General features: G+C 44.5%; 1 protein-coding gene across 1 annotated transcript in view; it reads right to left on the reverse strand.

The window, feature by feature from the left end:
- Positions 1-218: 218 nt before the first annotated feature.
- Positions 219-16245, reverse strand: part of UPF1 (UPF1, RNA helicase and ATPase) — a 32795-nt gene continuing 16768 nt past the window's right edge. Inside the window, exons 3-25 of the mRNA XM_019513175.1 lie at positions 14583-14725; positions 13736-13825; positions 12899-13066; positions 11833-12013; positions 11529-11690; positions 10877-10961; positions 10599-10697; positions 9986-10094; positions 9253-9412; positions 8991-9109; positions 8633-8797; positions 8326-8440; positions 7830-7973; positions 7206-7419; positions 6952-7069; positions 6204-6360; positions 5899-6041; positions 4989-5163; positions 4013-4094; positions 3239-3400; positions 2598-2815; positions 2004-2126; positions 219-1893 (exon numbers count right to left, since the gene is read on the reverse strand). Of these exons, the coding sequence (XP_019368720.1) occupies positions 2007-2126; positions 2598-2815; positions 3239-3400; positions 4013-4094; positions 4989-5163; positions 5899-6041; positions 6204-6360; positions 6952-7069; positions 7206-7419; positions 7830-7973; positions 8326-8440; positions 8633-8797; positions 8991-9109; positions 9253-9412; positions 9986-10094; positions 10599-10697; positions 10877-10961; positions 11529-11690; positions 11833-12013; positions 12899-13066; positions 13736-13825; positions 14583-14725 (3129 nt within the window). The 3' untranslated portion in view covers positions 219-1893; positions 2004-2006. The remainder of the gene's footprint in view (positions 1894-2003; positions 2127-2597; positions 2816-3238; positions 3401-4012; positions 4095-4988; positions 5164-5898; positions 6042-6203; positions 6361-6951; positions 7070-7205; positions 7420-7829; positions 7974-8325; positions 8441-8632; positions 8798-8990; positions 9110-9252; positions 9413-9985; positions 10095-10598; positions 10698-10876; positions 10962-11528; positions 11691-11832; positions 12014-12898; positions 13067-13735; positions 13826-14582; positions 14726-16245) is intronic.

A 16245-nucleotide genomic window follows, 5' to 3' on the forward strand; every position in this document is an offset into this window, starting at 1 on the left:
GGAAAGTCCTCCTTCTGGAACAGGGCCAATTCTTCCCTAAACATAAAAAAGGCCTTGCAGATGCTACTATCTGCCAGCCCTGTAATTAATAAATTATTAAAACAATCCTGAAACAAGTGGATGAAAGCGGGTCCACAATCTACAGAAAGGACAGTCATGAAAGGGGGGTTTTCCCAATTACAAAAAGGGGGGCAGACGTTATTTGCAGTACATTCATATGAGAGGCATTTTAAAGTCCTCAAAAAAACAAAACAAAACAAAGACTAGAAACACTTGGAGCCCTTTGATTATAAAGCTAACTTAATTCAATCTTTAAAAACACCTAGATTAGCGATTCACTCTACTGATCTTGGCCAATTAGGAGATAGAGGTTATTCTAATTTAGGGATTTGATAAAAATGGATTAGTACGAATCGAAGTTCTCTGCACTGTTTCTAAAAAGGTTTAAACACAAATAAAATGCTCCCAGTGTTCCCATCTGACTTAAGACATGGGTACAACTTAGAAACTGGATGGCTTTTTTGATGTGCTGTTTTCAGTTGGACTCCCAGCTATTTCTCAAGCTAGGAGCGATGCCTCAGCTGTGTCTACTAACTGAAAAGTCTCCGGGTTTAACTAACACCTGCATCTTTCAGCTATCTGCATTAAATCACTGAAGAAGCCACACAAAAGCCTAACCCGTGATCTCTAATTATACCCATCTACCAGAGGCCACCTTCCAACAACTGCCTGCTTTTCCCATGTTTTTTCCAACCTGCTTTGATATCGTTATAGAGTCTTTACTTCAAAACCAATATAATCCCCAGTTTCCACTACTTCTTCCCAACTCTAGCGGGAGTGAATAATGCAGGCCTTTGAGTCTTTTCCTCCAGGGCCGAAGGGCACAGGAACCCATCCCCTTTTAAGCGCACAGTTCATCTTACAGAAAGGCTTGTTTTCACAGAGTAGAGTCCAGACAGTAGCCAATTAAAGCATACAGAAAACACTTTGAAACCCTCCTCCTGCTTGAGCGCGCAGGCTCCTTTCCCTCTAACTGCTATCCATTGTAGGAAGAAGAGGCTGATTGCTGCAACTTTGAATCACACTGAAAGTTCCAGGCTGGTGTTCTAATTTAGGTTTGTAAGCTTCTCAGAACAAGGATCTCCCAGGTCCACCACTAAGAATTCAGAGACAAACTTCTAAAAATCCAGTGCTCCTTTGAAAGGATCTCTTTAAAACCACCTTGCCGCGAAAGACCCGTTCAGAAAGCAGGCGGCATGATGACACTAGAATTTCAGAGCCAGCTTTGGACAACAAAACCTGCATCTCAGAGTTTGGCAGCGCCATGTTCTGCGGGCTTTCTGCTCGGCTCGCTGTCGCTTTGGGACAGGATCTTTCCTTTCAAATCCTCTGCTTCTAAAGCGCAGGCAGCTGCTGTGAGGATATGGAACCTCTTTAAGGGAAAAGACAACGGAAGAACTCTGAGATGAGGGTTTTCCTCTCCCCTCTGCTCTGAAAAGCAAAGCCCTGCTCGCAAAGAGAAGTATGGAATGAAGTGAAACCTGCTTAAGGCCCTTCTCTCGAGCTTGGTTGACTGGGGGAGCAGGGACTCAGCTGACCACTCATTTTTCCAGGGCGAGTTGCCTTCCCAGTGAGGCGCCAGCCAGTCCTTCGGTGCTCTCTCTCCTCTCCGGTCAGTCTCCTTGTCTCAGTGAGCTAGCAGTGGGCTCTCTCGCGCGCGCTCCTTTCTCTCCTCTCCGTTGGTTGGTTTCTCTCTCTCCTGTTGCTCTCACACAGTGGTGCTTCAGTTTTAGCAGTGGAAAACAGGTATCCATTTTATTTTATTTTTTTTATTACCCAGAATAAAATGCTGATGAACTAAGCTCCACACAAGCTTAGCTCTTCTTCCTCAACCTAAGGGCAGAAAGAGACAGCGGCGACGTTACTGACTGGTCTCCTGCTGGCGCACCAAATACAGTTAAGTCACAGGAGTAAGGAAACAACCGACACCCTCCACGCCTTACACTCTAATACTGTGACAGTCCCGTCACTCCACCGTGTTGATATGCACGTTCACCCTGGTAGGTAGAATCCTGTGACAGCGCCACATCAATCTGAGATTTAAACTCGTCACCAAGGTAACTGTCCTGAAACGAGAGACATTCTGTCATTACCACAAGAGTTGGAGACTTAAATTCCCAAGCATGTTGTGTATTTAATGGCAGCTTGGAGCCCTTGGCTTCTAATTAGCTCTGCTGCAAATCCAGTTGACCCTTTGACACAGCAGCAAGTCTTACTGTAATGCCCAATATTTGTTCTGTGAAGGCACCAAACCTCTCACCTTGCAGCAAGGAGCCAGTTTAAGGTTAGGGCCTAGGTGGAAATGAGAGTACCACATAAAAATGAGTGGCACCATCGATATATGGGAGATGCAGGCAACACCAGACTACAAGGGTGCACCTCAAGAGGCCACTGACATTTTTCAGGCTTTGGATCTGTGGAAATGGAAGTGAAAACCACCCCAGGACTACAAAAATACGAGGATCCATACACACGCGCCCTGCCTCCATGTGCATACAGAGCCCAGCAATCTGTTGGTAAGAACGTCTTACTCCTACCTGTGATAATTCTGGTTGGGAGAGTCCTGGCTGGCTCATCTGCGATGGCTGACTCATGGAGATATAGCCCTGAGTCAGTGGACCCTGGGAGAAAGGCTGGGACACCACGTCTTGGCTCGCTTGACTGTTAGGAAGGTTCGACTGGCTGGTTCCAGGAATCCCAAAACGATTTTTCTGGCGCCCGCCACGGCCAGTCTTCCCTTTCGGTGTGCCACGCCCTGAAAGAGGCAACCACGCACCAAGTGGGAACTGTTACTTCAAACGTTTTGCAAAACATTTACTGGCCATTTAAAATACGATGCATGATGTATATTCAGGCAACAACTTCTCTATGCATCCAAGCCTTTAGAAGCAGCCTAGAGCAGACTGCTAGATCCTGGCAGGTGACAACTTCTCCTTAGAGCGGGATAGTGACCCTACGTTGCATGCACCCAGCCTTACAGCTGAGAAAAGGAAATGCAGCTTCCTGACCCCAGCAACAATTCTGGCCCACCTGGCAGCAGTCAGTGAAAAGCATTCCTTCTCCCGGGCCCCTGAGGTGCCCTTGTATAGGTTCCGCCCTTTTCTTCCAGGAGAGGCAGTTACCAGTAACAATACGCCACCTTCACTTGTTGGACTGAAGCTAGCTAGCATTTACGTACCTGCTGCCGGGCCATTGGCCTGCCCGAAGTATCCTGGTGGCGGCATTGGTGGCATGACAAGATTGAAAGGGATAGGAATGTTCATTGCAGGGACGTGGCTGGGCCCAGCACTAATCATCCCAATCTGGTCGTGAGTCTGGAAGTACATGTTGGATGGGCGCCCTAGGGAAGGCAACAGTGCAGGGGAGCTTTGAGATCACACCGGTTCTACACACCTCTGCTCCCTGCCTACATGGGAATGTCTGGGTATCTACTGGGGGTGACTGAAAATGTGAAATGGGGATGTGACTACAGCTCCATTGCAAGGGCCTACCAATTAGACATTACAAGTATATTGGGTCCATTGGCCACCAGCACCAGGATCTAGACCATGAGTGAAGTATCACAAAGAGGCAGATTTCAGCCCTCTCAGCACAGTCCTGCAGAAGAGGGCCCACCACCATCAGGCATTTCTATAGTCCTGGGCTTCTGCCCCCACAGAAAGCCTCATCCCTTTTCCGCACCTCACAGGGGATGCAACATTAACATCTTAATGAAATAAAACCAACTTTTATCCAGACCACCATGGCTGCAACCTGAATATAGTCAGGAATTCTGTGGAAATGCTACATTTCTGCATCTTGGGGTATTTTTTTATTGGGAGAAGAGGCTGCTGAGGCTCACGAGGCACTGCAAGAGAAATCTTGGCTCTACATCAAAATGCAAAGATCCCTTCTAATGGCAACAGAAAGGGAACAGCGAATGAAGGAGTTGTCCTCCCAGAGCTTCCTCTACCTTGACTGCTCCTGTCATAGACAGATCCTGGGATAATAGCTTCACGTGCGTCATACATGGCAGTTGTCATGAAACGGGCACCCTGGAAGTGTTACAGGAAGATAAATGAATGTTACCAACTGAACCACCGTGACCTTGGAGCTTTGAGGGAATCTGTGCCCCACTAGAAAGTGGTGCACATCTGTCATTTAAGCCAACTTAAGCTAAGTACACTTAGCTGCAAGAACTGTCTAAAGAAAGTTTGAAATTTAAGCCCAGCTTAAGTTTGATTGAACAGAATCAGTTTCCACTCTCTCTCTTGCTCTGTTCTTACCATTGGGTTCTGCTGATGAGTGACAAGAGTTTATTTTACTGCTACTTTTGCTTTTTTACTTAGGGACAATGAGACGAAGCCCATTTAAACTGAAAAGGAAGAGTCAGACACTGGGCTGAGGTGTGTCAGAAACCTGACATTTCTACACAAGTGGACTGGTGCTTCCACTCTGCTCGTTTTGGAGGCCACTGCCAAGATTTAAAAACCCACAACAGGAAAGAGCTTAAGTACAGGAAACTGCTCAGCCAGCAGGGCTGAGCCTAGAGGGGAACCAGATGTGACAGCCCTCTGGGTCGCATGCAAGCAGCTACAAACACAAGAGTCCAGACTCGCTAGGGCCCAGCAATGAGAACCCTCTGGACGCCACAGCAGCTGCCACCTGCCCCTCTGCCCACAACAGGCTCTCCTTTCAGGGAAGCAGGAGCAGGACTTCAAGATGCAATGGAGCCAGCCCTGCAGCCTCCAGAAACAGCCAGCAAGGGGCAGCAATGCATTCCTACCCCCGCAGTAAGTTAGTCACACCTGCCATTCATGCCCTTTCCTACAGGATCCAAAGCCTTCCTGGCTACAAAACAGGTGTCACAGCAACACTGCGACCATTTCAGTTAGATTTCCCCTCTCTCATCCAGGTTAAGACAGACCCGTCTGCCAGCCAGGACTTACGGGGTTGATGGTATTGACGAGTTTACGAGGCTTGCTGAACTGCATGAGGCTTTCCCGGAGGTTGTTCAGTGGTCCCTCTACTAGCACCTTCTGCTCTTTGTAGTAGTTCAGCAGGTGGTTCCAAAGAGGCTGCTTAGACAGAGCCTTTGGGTTCCCAACAATAATGACTCCATATCTGTACAGCCAATAGCCAAATCAGATACACTTGACAGTCAACTCTTCCCCTCCCACCCCCCAGTAAAATGGTTTGACAAAGCAGAATTAGATGCACGTTCACAGGGCAAACTCTTCCCCTCCAGGGCTGCAATGCCCCCTCCCATCAGAGTATGCATGCACTGCAAGGCAAGCACAGATCCTAGAGCACCTCTCAACTACCAGTGCTCTGGGCTTCCTGTAAAGCAGTGGAGTTCCCAGAATCCCAACTGGTTTCATGCACACTCCTCGCCGCAGCTCCCCAGGGCTGCCAGCACCAGCAGCTGTCAAGGGCAGACAGGAGAGGAGCTGCATGTGGGACTGCAGCAGGTTCAAACATGTGGTCTTAGCTGAGCTGCTGACATCTATGCCTGCAGTTAAATGCTGACAGCCTTAAATTTGACCTCTATGCCTCCAATGCAATTTCTGAATTATGCAGTACTGGCTTATTTCTCCATTTAGAAGAGTCAAAAAAAGTGGAATCAGCCTCAGCGTTAACTGGCACACACATGCCTGCTTGGGTTCCCTGCTCTTGCTCTTACAGTGACACCTGTGAGCACCACACGATGGAAGCAGCGGCAGAGGAGCCCGAAACATTTCCTGAATCTTTTCCACATTCCATTTGGTTTATTCTGGTGTTCCCAGCACCTTTATCTGTGGGGCAACAGCTTGCTCACATTGGAAGGGCCTGCCACATGCCCCTGGAGTACTACCATACCTTGCTCTGGTAAGAGCCACATTAAGACGTCTGGGATCATTTAAAAATCCAATTCCTTGGTGCTCATTGGCTCTTACGCAAGAAAGGATAATAAAATCTTTCTCCCGTCCCTGGAAAGCATCAACACTTGCGATTTCCACTTCCTGAAAGGAAGAAACACCACGTAAGCCATGTCCCATCGGAAGCCCAGTGCAAGGAAGGGAACTATGCTATGACTGGCGGTGCAATGCACTTGGCTGCACATGGCATGCATGTGAAAGGCAGACAGAAATATCTGGAATTCCACCCTGTCAGAAGCTTTGTACCTGGTAGAGCTTTGTATGCAAGGACCCGCTGAACTGCATGTACTGCACCAGGTAAGATCGCTGACCCTCGTAGGGGGTAATGATGCCAATCTGATCTGGTTTGGCACCAGCTTTCAACAGCTTTGTAGTTATCTTCTCCACATTAGCAGCTTCCGTCCTAGGAGGAGAGATTGGTTTATTTACCAGTTTTTTAAGTTACTTAGTAAGACTTGCTGCTTTGCTGCATTGCAGCAGTGCTGTAGGCACCGTTCCAACAACACAATGGACAGGAAGCATTTGGAGAAACTGAGCCTGCATCATTTCCCACAGTATTAAGTACATATAGATGAGCCAGGACAAGCAATCCCAGCAGCTGCACAAAGACTAAAGTACACTTGCTGGAGGAGCAACTGAGGGCATGGGAGACTATGTACCCCCCCCCCCCCAACACACGCACACACTAAGCAGCATTTAACTCCTTACAATGTGATCTATGCTCCGAGGTGCCACCTCCAATAACTCCAAGAAGGAGCATTAGCACTTCAGGAAGAAGTGTAAAATGGGGCCCAATGCTTCCACGCAGCAGCACACGTGAGCAGGCTTCTGCTGTAATGCATTTATACTCTGCTATCACAGCTCTGTGCAGGATCTCAGCCTGCTTTCAAAATGAGTATGTGTACCCATACCCTAAGTGTGAATACACAATGGTCATCTGGAAGTGTTACTTAGGCATGTTTGGAATGTAACACTGACACTGAAGTTTCTTTACCTGTTCAAGTAAGAGGTGCCTGAACTGGCAATTTCTTCCTGCCCCTGGGTCACATAGAAGAACATCGGCTTATCTGGCTGGGGCCACTGGAAATCAAATCCCTTTTTCACACGGTCCGCTGAGGAGTGAGAAGAGAACAAAGCAAGACATTCACATTGCTCCTTTCAGATTAAAGGCATCTTAAAGGCACTCCACTACTATTGCTGTTCTCCATTACAGAGAAGGCAGTTTGTACTGTGCCAGTCCTAATTTACCTGCAGTGACGCCGTTCTGGAGAGAGCCCTCATAGAAGATGTTGGATGGAAATGCACTAAGTGCAGGATGCATCCGATACTGCACTTGCAGGCGGATTGGACGGATCCCCAACACCACAAGCCTCTCAAAGAGAGACTGAGACAGGCCTGCCTTTGCAGCTTTCTTACACATCACAACAGGACCCAGCTGGCAGTGGTCACCGACGAGGATCAGCTGTGGAGAAGGAGCGCACACAGTCTGCATATGCTTCTGAAGCTTTTGGGCAGATCAAGCTGCTTGAAAACTGGGCCAGATAGTGACTTCAATTCAGACTGCATATTACTCTAAAATCATCAGTTGAATTAGCTTGAGGATTTTCTCAAATGCTTTATGTCTACTAACAGACTGGAGCCCTAACCTAACATGTAGCTCCCTGAAGTAACTGATTGTTGACCTTCCAGTTAGACAACTGAATGAATCAGTTATACTGGGAGCCAAGATCGCCCCTTGGAAATAGGATGATTTTGATTCACAGAATGCAAGAAATTCAGATCAGCAGTAAGGAACTGCCCTCCTCTCTGTGCAGAAAGTGACCAATCAGCTTACAAGTTCCGTGATGTATTTGTAAAGTGACCCCAACCTACCTGCTTTGCTCCAAGAACCACTGGCACCATACACTCCGGTTCAGTAGCCTGCGTGCTTTCATCAATTAAAATGGAGCGGAACTGCATTTTCGCAAGTCTCGGGTCACCTGCTCCCACACACGTGCAGCAGATAACATCTGCATTCTGGAGACAAAAAGCCCATGCACAAGTACTACAGCAGCAGCATTTGTAAGAATTTAGGGAATAATTAAATACGTTGCTCAACATAACTAAGATGTGCATCAGCTGATTATTTTTTCATAGGGACACTAGAGAGGTAACTTTCAACCCAAACAATTCCCAAGAGGTTTAACAAACTACACGTCTCTCCTCATGAAACGCAGCCAAGCTGGAGAGGCAGCTACATTCCCCAAGAATCATTAAAAAGTTATAATTCCCATATTACTAATGCAAGTAAACAAACATGAACTAGCAAGAGCTAGCCTGCAAAATACAGAGTTCTCCCGAAAAGCAAAGCAAAGGAGGCTATATATACCATAAGTAATTCACGCTCTGCTGTTCGCTTCAGTGCACGATAACGCTTCTCATCAGCAGATGACAATTCTCCAGTTTCATCTTTCAGCTGCTGCAGTTTCTGAAGCTCAGGCATACTGCAGAGCAAAAGAATTAACCCTCAAGGTGAAATCATGGTACAATTCAAGTATAGCACTTCAGTTATTCAATGCCCTGGAACAGCCTGCCAGTTTGCAGTGATGTGTGTTGAACACAGTCCACAGAGATAAAAAAAAATTGGGTCAAGTGTATCTGGTCAACACTTGAGGCTTCTTGCACGATTTTCTTACCTGTCCATGTTTCTAATCTGGTTGTGCAATGCCAAGAAAGATACAGGAGAATCGATTGCCTCACGACTTTTAGCACACAGGCGAACCACTTTCAGTCCCGTCTGATGAATCTTCTCGGTCAGCTGATCCACAGCTATGTTACTTGGGGCACAAACTAACACAGGCCTTTAAAAATTAGATGGAAGGAGAATGGTAAGACTGGCACTTAACCTGTTTGTTCCACATTGAACATTTCTACCACAGATGGGTCAACCTCAACAAAAGTATTTTGATCATAACAGCTTAATGAGATTTTCCAGCTATCAAAGAACCTTCACTTATATGAAAGGATTCAGGCTTTTCAATTAAGAGTTCTTACCCATTGCCCTGCCTAGCTAGATGGTAGACAATTGTTGCTGATGTCACTGTTTTTCCTGTGCCAGGGGGACCTTGAATAAGGCTCAGAGGACGCTGCAAGACGGTCTTCACAGCATAAACCTAAAAGAAATGCTTCCATTAAACATGTAACCTAACCTGCTTGCAGTTTAAGTATTACAAATTTTTTCTATTCAGATCTGACCTGCAGTCTGTGCACACGCCCCTTTTATTGAATTCTGTCTACTGCTAAGAGATAGAATTACCTGAGAATGGTTGAGGTCAGGCAGTCCTTGCGCTGTAAAACGCTTTGGCAGCTGGCATTTAATAATCACATCTTCTACCTCATGACCTAACAGCTTGTGGTAGATGTAGCCAGACACAGAAGTTTCATCCACTGCAAATGTTTTTAAAGCACTTTGCATTCTGAAAGCAAGAACACCAGACCACAAAATATGAACCAAAAATATTACAATCATGCAATATAAAGGTTAAACCAGATATCAGGCACAAACTCAAAATGTTAACTTATACATCTGAAGTTTGGGAAGGAAACACACTTTCAACACCTGGAAACTTCTTTTTAAACAAGTTCTGGACAAGACAGAAGTGGGAGAGTCTTGGGCATTTCCAATACAGCAGCTTGCTCAACAAACACCAACATCAGTTTTTAGGAGGAGGTGGAAAAATGGTCTTTTAGTTCATCTAAATCCTTTGTTCCACATCTTATACTTAAAATACCTGCATTCAGAAGGGAGGTGCACAAGTACATAGTTAAATGGTGTTTTCTGATGCAAATAAAAGACTCTTGACTAAAAAAACCCACCAAATCCAGATATTGAGCTGCAGGTCCCAAATCTGGCAATATCTCCTAGCATTTTGCAAAACAGGTGCTAAATTTACTCTTTTATTCTACAAGAGGAAAAGACAATTGAACTGAATGAAAGAAGTTGCATCAAACATCTCGACTGCCTTCTTCACACCAGTAAGGTGGCATACCTGTCAAATGAAGTAGACTTCCAAACAAAATCCACCTGGAAGTTATGAGTAACCTCCACAGGTGCTCCAACACTGCTTCTCAGCTCAATGGCTATCTCATCACCATAATCTGTAGAGCCTCGTTAAGTAGTAATCTATAGCTCACTTTTGGAGTTTGATTCTTCCAGTTTTCCACTCATTTAGCAGATCCTTGCCTGACAGTGAGTAGAGTGATTTCAAATACACTTCTTTTTCTTTTACCCATTTCCAATAGTTGACACTCCTTTAGCTATTTATATGACCTCATCTTCACAGCACTGGGGTAGCTCACAATCCTTAATGTATGTGTCCTCACAGTGGCCCAGCAGAGTACCATTTTCCCTTATTTAACTGAGATGGAGTTTGGAGAGAGTCTTGCCCAAAGTCGCAGATAAATTTATGTGCGCCAATGACTGGGATGGTAAGCAGGGTTGGCCAAGAAGCAGCAGCAATGCCATTTTTTCCTCTGAAGTGCCTCAATCCCCCCCACCTCCCCAAAAAACAAAACCACACTGACTAATTCACTCAATTACAGTCTAGCCAAAAGCAAATGATCTGCATCTCCATTCTCAAAGGCTTTTTAAGTAAAGGATACTATCCGGCACTTTGATAACATGACCAATTCCTTTCCACAGAGGAGCCAGGTCTCCTTTATACCTCAGGCAGATCTCATCTCCTTGCATAAGACGCATATCTAAGATGACAATTAAAAGCAGTTACACTTCCAAAATCTGTACAGGTGAGCCCACCCTCCAACAGAAAAAAAAATTTTGGCACTCTTCTGTGCCAAATCACAGTATCATAGTTGTCCAATATCTGAATGCTACTTCCTGGACACCAAAAGGCAGAAATAGGCAACAAAGTCACTATTACCTGAGTCAGTCTTTGGCAAAGTGAAGTAAGCAATTCTCTTCTTGTTTAAGCCTAGGTCCCATCTCACTGTGATGTTATCCTGGGTCTAATTGTAAAGAAAAGACATATTTTACTTTCTTAACCTGTTTGCTAAATATCATATCTATTTCTTGATTATCATCCATTCACTCTAATGCTGGAAAATAACAACCAGAAAGGCTCAAAATGTTATAGAACAGGCAAATATTTATGCTCAAAGTAAAAGTCAGTTTTCCCTCATTCATGTATTGAACTATTTCTACAGAACGAGGTTCTTTTTTTTCCCTGTCTCCAATTTTTTATTTTCTTTGCAAATGCTGCTTTGGACACCAACATTTTAGGCATTCTATGTAAGCATACGATGATCTCACAGGCCAGGTGATCACCCCCAACTAACATCTGCATTTCCACTGAAAGCTTATATTCTTATTCAAATTGTTGGACAGGCAAGGGAGATTCCATGGGGGAGAGGAACAGCCAGTGACCCTGGTCAGTTCTCTCAGAGATGGGACATCCTTCACAGAACCACAATCGAGGAAAAGGCTGAATTCAGGACAGTTTCAAACCCCAGCACTGGGATTTTAGCTTTGTCAATGTGTGTAAGCGTAGCTAACCAAGCATCTTTCAGCATTACCTGGGATTCCTTGAGTTTCTTGTCATAGTCTGCCTCAAGCTTAACTAAAGGTCCAAAGATATTTTGGTACTGATAAGCATCCTCATATCGAAGTAAGACATGCTGCGGTTCTTCATCAACACCAGGTTTTTCCAAGTCTTCAAGGGTTGCAGATGGGTTTTCCTAGAATCAGAAAACAAATGTCATGCTCTGAGCCACAAGGACCAAGCTGTGAAACTGCCGACCTTCCACAGTACGACAGGGGAGGACGAACAGCAGAATTTCTATTGTGTTTCACAACCCATGTGTATGCAGGGGCACATACCTTCCAGAGTTCCTCCAGTTTGTTAATTTGCTGAGCTGTAATCTGACGGGCTCGCAGCTGCTCTTGTTCAGAGGGAATCTTTACCAGCCAGGAAAGGAAGCAGCGGTCTTGGATAAGAGGCTGCCACTGTGAACTGTCCCAATTAATATCCTTTAAACTGCTCTGACTGGCACATGGTTGCCTGCACAACCAAGATATTGAAAAAGAATTTATTAAATTAGACAAGTGTAAGCACAAGTTTATCCTCATGAAGTTTTTTTCCCTTTCATAACACAGGAAAAATAAGCTGGGCCATAAATCTACAAAGATCAGCTGTTGTATTTGCTGCTTTGACCATGGAAATGGCTTCTCTAGAATCACCCAACAAATGATATTTCCTGACTGAATATTTTCACAGCTAGGGTATCAAACTTCTCAATAGGCATCTGCTTCTTGGTCACTGCTCATTAGGACCATATACCATATGCAGTATGTCAAAGGAGAGCCTGAGGGCTAGTTCTGATGCTCAGTTACACAATGCAAGAAGCCTGCCATAGAAATAGATCTACTGTCATGTCACTGAGAGAGGCCATGGAGTAGAGTCTCGTGTGTGTGTATAGGCAATCCTTAAGCCAAAGAATCCCCCTGTCCTCACTTCAAGCCCATACCTCCAAGGAACAATATCCAAAATACCAAGGACACCCTAAAACATGCCATAGGTTAAAGCAGTGGGGACAGAGGCACTGTCAATGCCTGGTCACCATCAATGGCTAGACTACAGCACAATAAAACACGTATAGTTGAAGCCACAATCCACAACTAAATTTAGTTTCAGTCTTAATTTGGTTTGTTACTTCGGTAAACGTGCAGTAAACCAATAATGAGTTTGATGGAGAGAAAGCCCTCCCATTCCTTCCACAATAAGAGACGTCCTTATTGAAGTGTGTGATTTTATGTAATACGCAAAGCCAGTACATGTGCTGGAATACAAGCAATATTTTTGTATTGGATGACAATGAGAATAGCACTGTCTTTTAAAAATATGAGGCTATCTGTACAGGAACTCCCAAAAAAGGGATTCTCTTACCTGCACAGCAAGACTACTACTGAGTCAGCCTTTGCAGGAATGAAGCCAAGGAGGAACACGTTTCGGCATCCACAATTGTAACACTCCAAGACAGTCTCTCCAAGAGGCCCATCTTTGTGGAGAGTTACCTCTTTGCATTTGGCTCTCACCAGGTGGTTTACGATGTGGCTGAAACAACCAGAACATATGCAAGTTTGTACACAGCATAACCACTGACAGGCCCCTAGTCTGATTTAGTCCTAATTTAAGGCCAGCGAAGAGCTCAGCAAGTATTACAAAAAGCACAAAAACCCTCTGCATTTACCATGAACACACCTGTTTCTTTTTAGCAAAAGACCGGTGGTGCTTCTACAGTCTTTCACTGCTTGAATGATATGGGACATTTGTCAAAGGATTTCAAAAAAAGGTTACTTGGATCAATTGCAGGGCCAGACCAGCAGTTATTAATGCTGCTGAGCAATAGCCGCAGATACAAAGCAGCAGTGGCAGCATATTCACCTAATAAACAGGGGATGAGAGAATGAAAGGACTGGAAGCCTCATTCAGAAAAAGATTACTGCCTTTCACAAGGACAGGTCCCCTCAGTACGCGCTAGCAGCGATGGGCAGGCTGGTAAAGAGGGAGCCTGGAAGCTTACATGATGATACCTGTACCTCACTTGTCAGCAAACACCACAAGTTAGTTTGTTAGCACTGTAGCTAAAAAGCTGATGCTTACAAGACAACTTTCCTTTCCAGTCAACTGTCACAGAGGGAAGTACCATGTGCTACACTGGAAATTGAATGTGTTCCACCTGCAACCACAGAACGATCGTCCCTTCTGTCCCTCGATCCTTACCTGCCGGACGTATTGCCACGCCCGTTGCAGAACCACTTTTTGCTGGTGTTGCAGTAAACCACACAGGCTGGGTCATGAATGCCACAGTAACTAGAACAAAAAGGGAAAAAACTAGATCATGTAACTTTATATTTGCAGGGACGTAAGCATTAAAAACTATTCACTGAAACACAGACAAAAGATGAAACTAGCAATCAGAAGCACAAGAGCAACACCACAAGCTTGGGTTAAAATATTATTCCACGTTCCTGTCATTTTGATCAACTCTGTATCAATCAGCTCGGTCTCACTCACGTCCATCCGCATTGCACGATGGCAGATTTCATTCTGAAGTCAAACGCAACCTGATTGTAAGTGACAGCATTTCAGCAGGGGGCCCGATTCTGAAAAGTGAGCTGGCTGATGCATTACATATTTAAGGCTCACCAGAGGGCACTATCTTCCCAGCGATGCAACATTAAGGTACACAGACACTGCAGCAAAGGAAAGCTGCTCGTATTCAGGCTAAACTACACGTGCTGTCTGTGCGCTGATTGAGCGTTTGTGTATTTACTAAACAGAACTCAAGACATCAGTTGAACACGTCTACAGCACTGCCTCCAAGGCTTTCAGAATGCCACACTAACATGCGTCTCCAGCGCCCCTGAAAGCTGGCTAAATATCACTCTTACTGAGATGCTCATTTCTTTTGGCCCGCAGTTAAGTTTGGGCAAACCAAGACAAGAAGAACCATAAGTTGCAGCGTATCTGCATGAAGACAACTCAGATTAGTGACACTGCCTGCCCCAGAGACATGCCATTTTCATTTTGAATGCTGAAGCCCAAGCAGCTCCCCTTCACAGCCTACCTGCAAGCATGCACAGGCAGATCCTTGGTATAGTAGGTGTCCTCTTCATCTTCTTCAAAGTTCAACTCCGCCAGAAGTTGGCTGGTTTTAGCCACATTATCATCCACAGCACCATTCTGTAGGATGCCATCAGGTCCATTAACCTAAAACGGAAAGTGGGTAGTTAAACTTAAAAATCAAACTGTATCCCATGCCAGAAAGCTGGGAGGCCAGTACCTTCCATTCCTTCACAAAGCCTTGTGATAATTTGAAGAAAGGAAGGAGGGAGATAAAAATGTCAAGTACGGATAATAGGAGCATATATTGGTAACTAAATGAACACTTCTGTCCTTTCCCCTTTGCTTATTCACAAAAGGGTCATCACAATCACAGCATATGAAATGCAAATGAGTAAATGAACCAAAACCTGAAAAAATGAGAGGTGCAGAAAAATACACTGAAGCAACTCTTTCTAAGCAAAAAAATTGTTCGGTCTGCCGCAACTATGTCTAATTCTCCAACCCAAAATGCACACTGCACATATAGTGCAGAACTAACTTTAACTTCCTGCACCACAGAACTGTATTCCATATTAGATCAGAATGAAAATTAATGAACTTCAAATATTTTTAAGCATGTTCTAGCTATTCCACAAGTCTTTCAATTGAAAAAAACCCCACCTAATAAGTGCCATTATCACTATGAAATATTCAAGAAAACAAGTACCACAAGATATAATGTTAACAGATATTTCATCAGCCAAGTTTCTGAATAACAATGTGTCAAAGATGCAGAGCAATAAAGCCTATCTATACACACCAAGCATGCAATGGAAATATCCTGGCACTAATGGAGCACTACCCACCCAAGTAGGAAACCTTGCAACACTTGCTGCTGATGTGTCAGCAGAGCTTGGAGTACAAGCCTTATTCATGGTACAAATATATTTGGCTTTTATGTTCTCCAACTACTGGGGATCAGCACAAGGCAAGAATGCCCCACAAGATAATGGCAAGCTTTCAGACACATCTAGCATATAATGAATTTCCAGTCTTCTACCATATCTGGAATGATTTGGGTTTACTTGTTTTGAATCCCAGGAATGAATGTCGTTAAGAAAATAATCTGAGACAACTCAGATTGAAGTGAGACTAGTACAAAAGACAGTGCCACGTGGAACTGGTGGCTTCAGCTTTAATCTGTTATGAACAACAGCATTTGAAAAGCAAGGAAACAATTAGGAATAATACTGAGAGGCATACTGCTTAATCCTAAATTCACCATCACGGAAGTAAACATGATAACCTGACCGCATTGATTACCATAGGCTTAAAGTACCGTTCTGAATCAGTACTACATGCTGGTTACCCTTGGGGTGGGGGAATAAAATATCAGTAACTTTAAAATTAAATTGCTTTACTTCCCCCAAACAATGAAATACTGCTTTCCATCATCTCCCACCAACCCAATGGCAAGAAAGCAAAGCCTTGCATTAAAGGAGACCAGGGCCCTTTAACTTATTTCAGGTTTTATTCAGACTTGTAGCCCCCATCACTGAACTCAAGGATTTTCTGAAGAAATATATCAGTAGTTAATATCAGAACCAAGACCAAGTAGTAAGAAGGCGCACTCCTTCCAGGTTCCATATTAAGAGATGATTGTTATTTGGACACTAGATATCTTG

This window comes from Gavialis gangeticus, unplaced genomic scaffold, assembly GCF_001723915.1.
Source record: "Gavialis gangeticus isolate Ggan-Ray unplaced genomic scaffold, GavGan_comp1, whole genome shotgun sequence".
Classification (NCBI taxonomy): domain Eukaryota; kingdom Metazoa; phylum Chordata; order Crocodylia; family Gavialidae; genus Gavialis; species Gavialis gangeticus.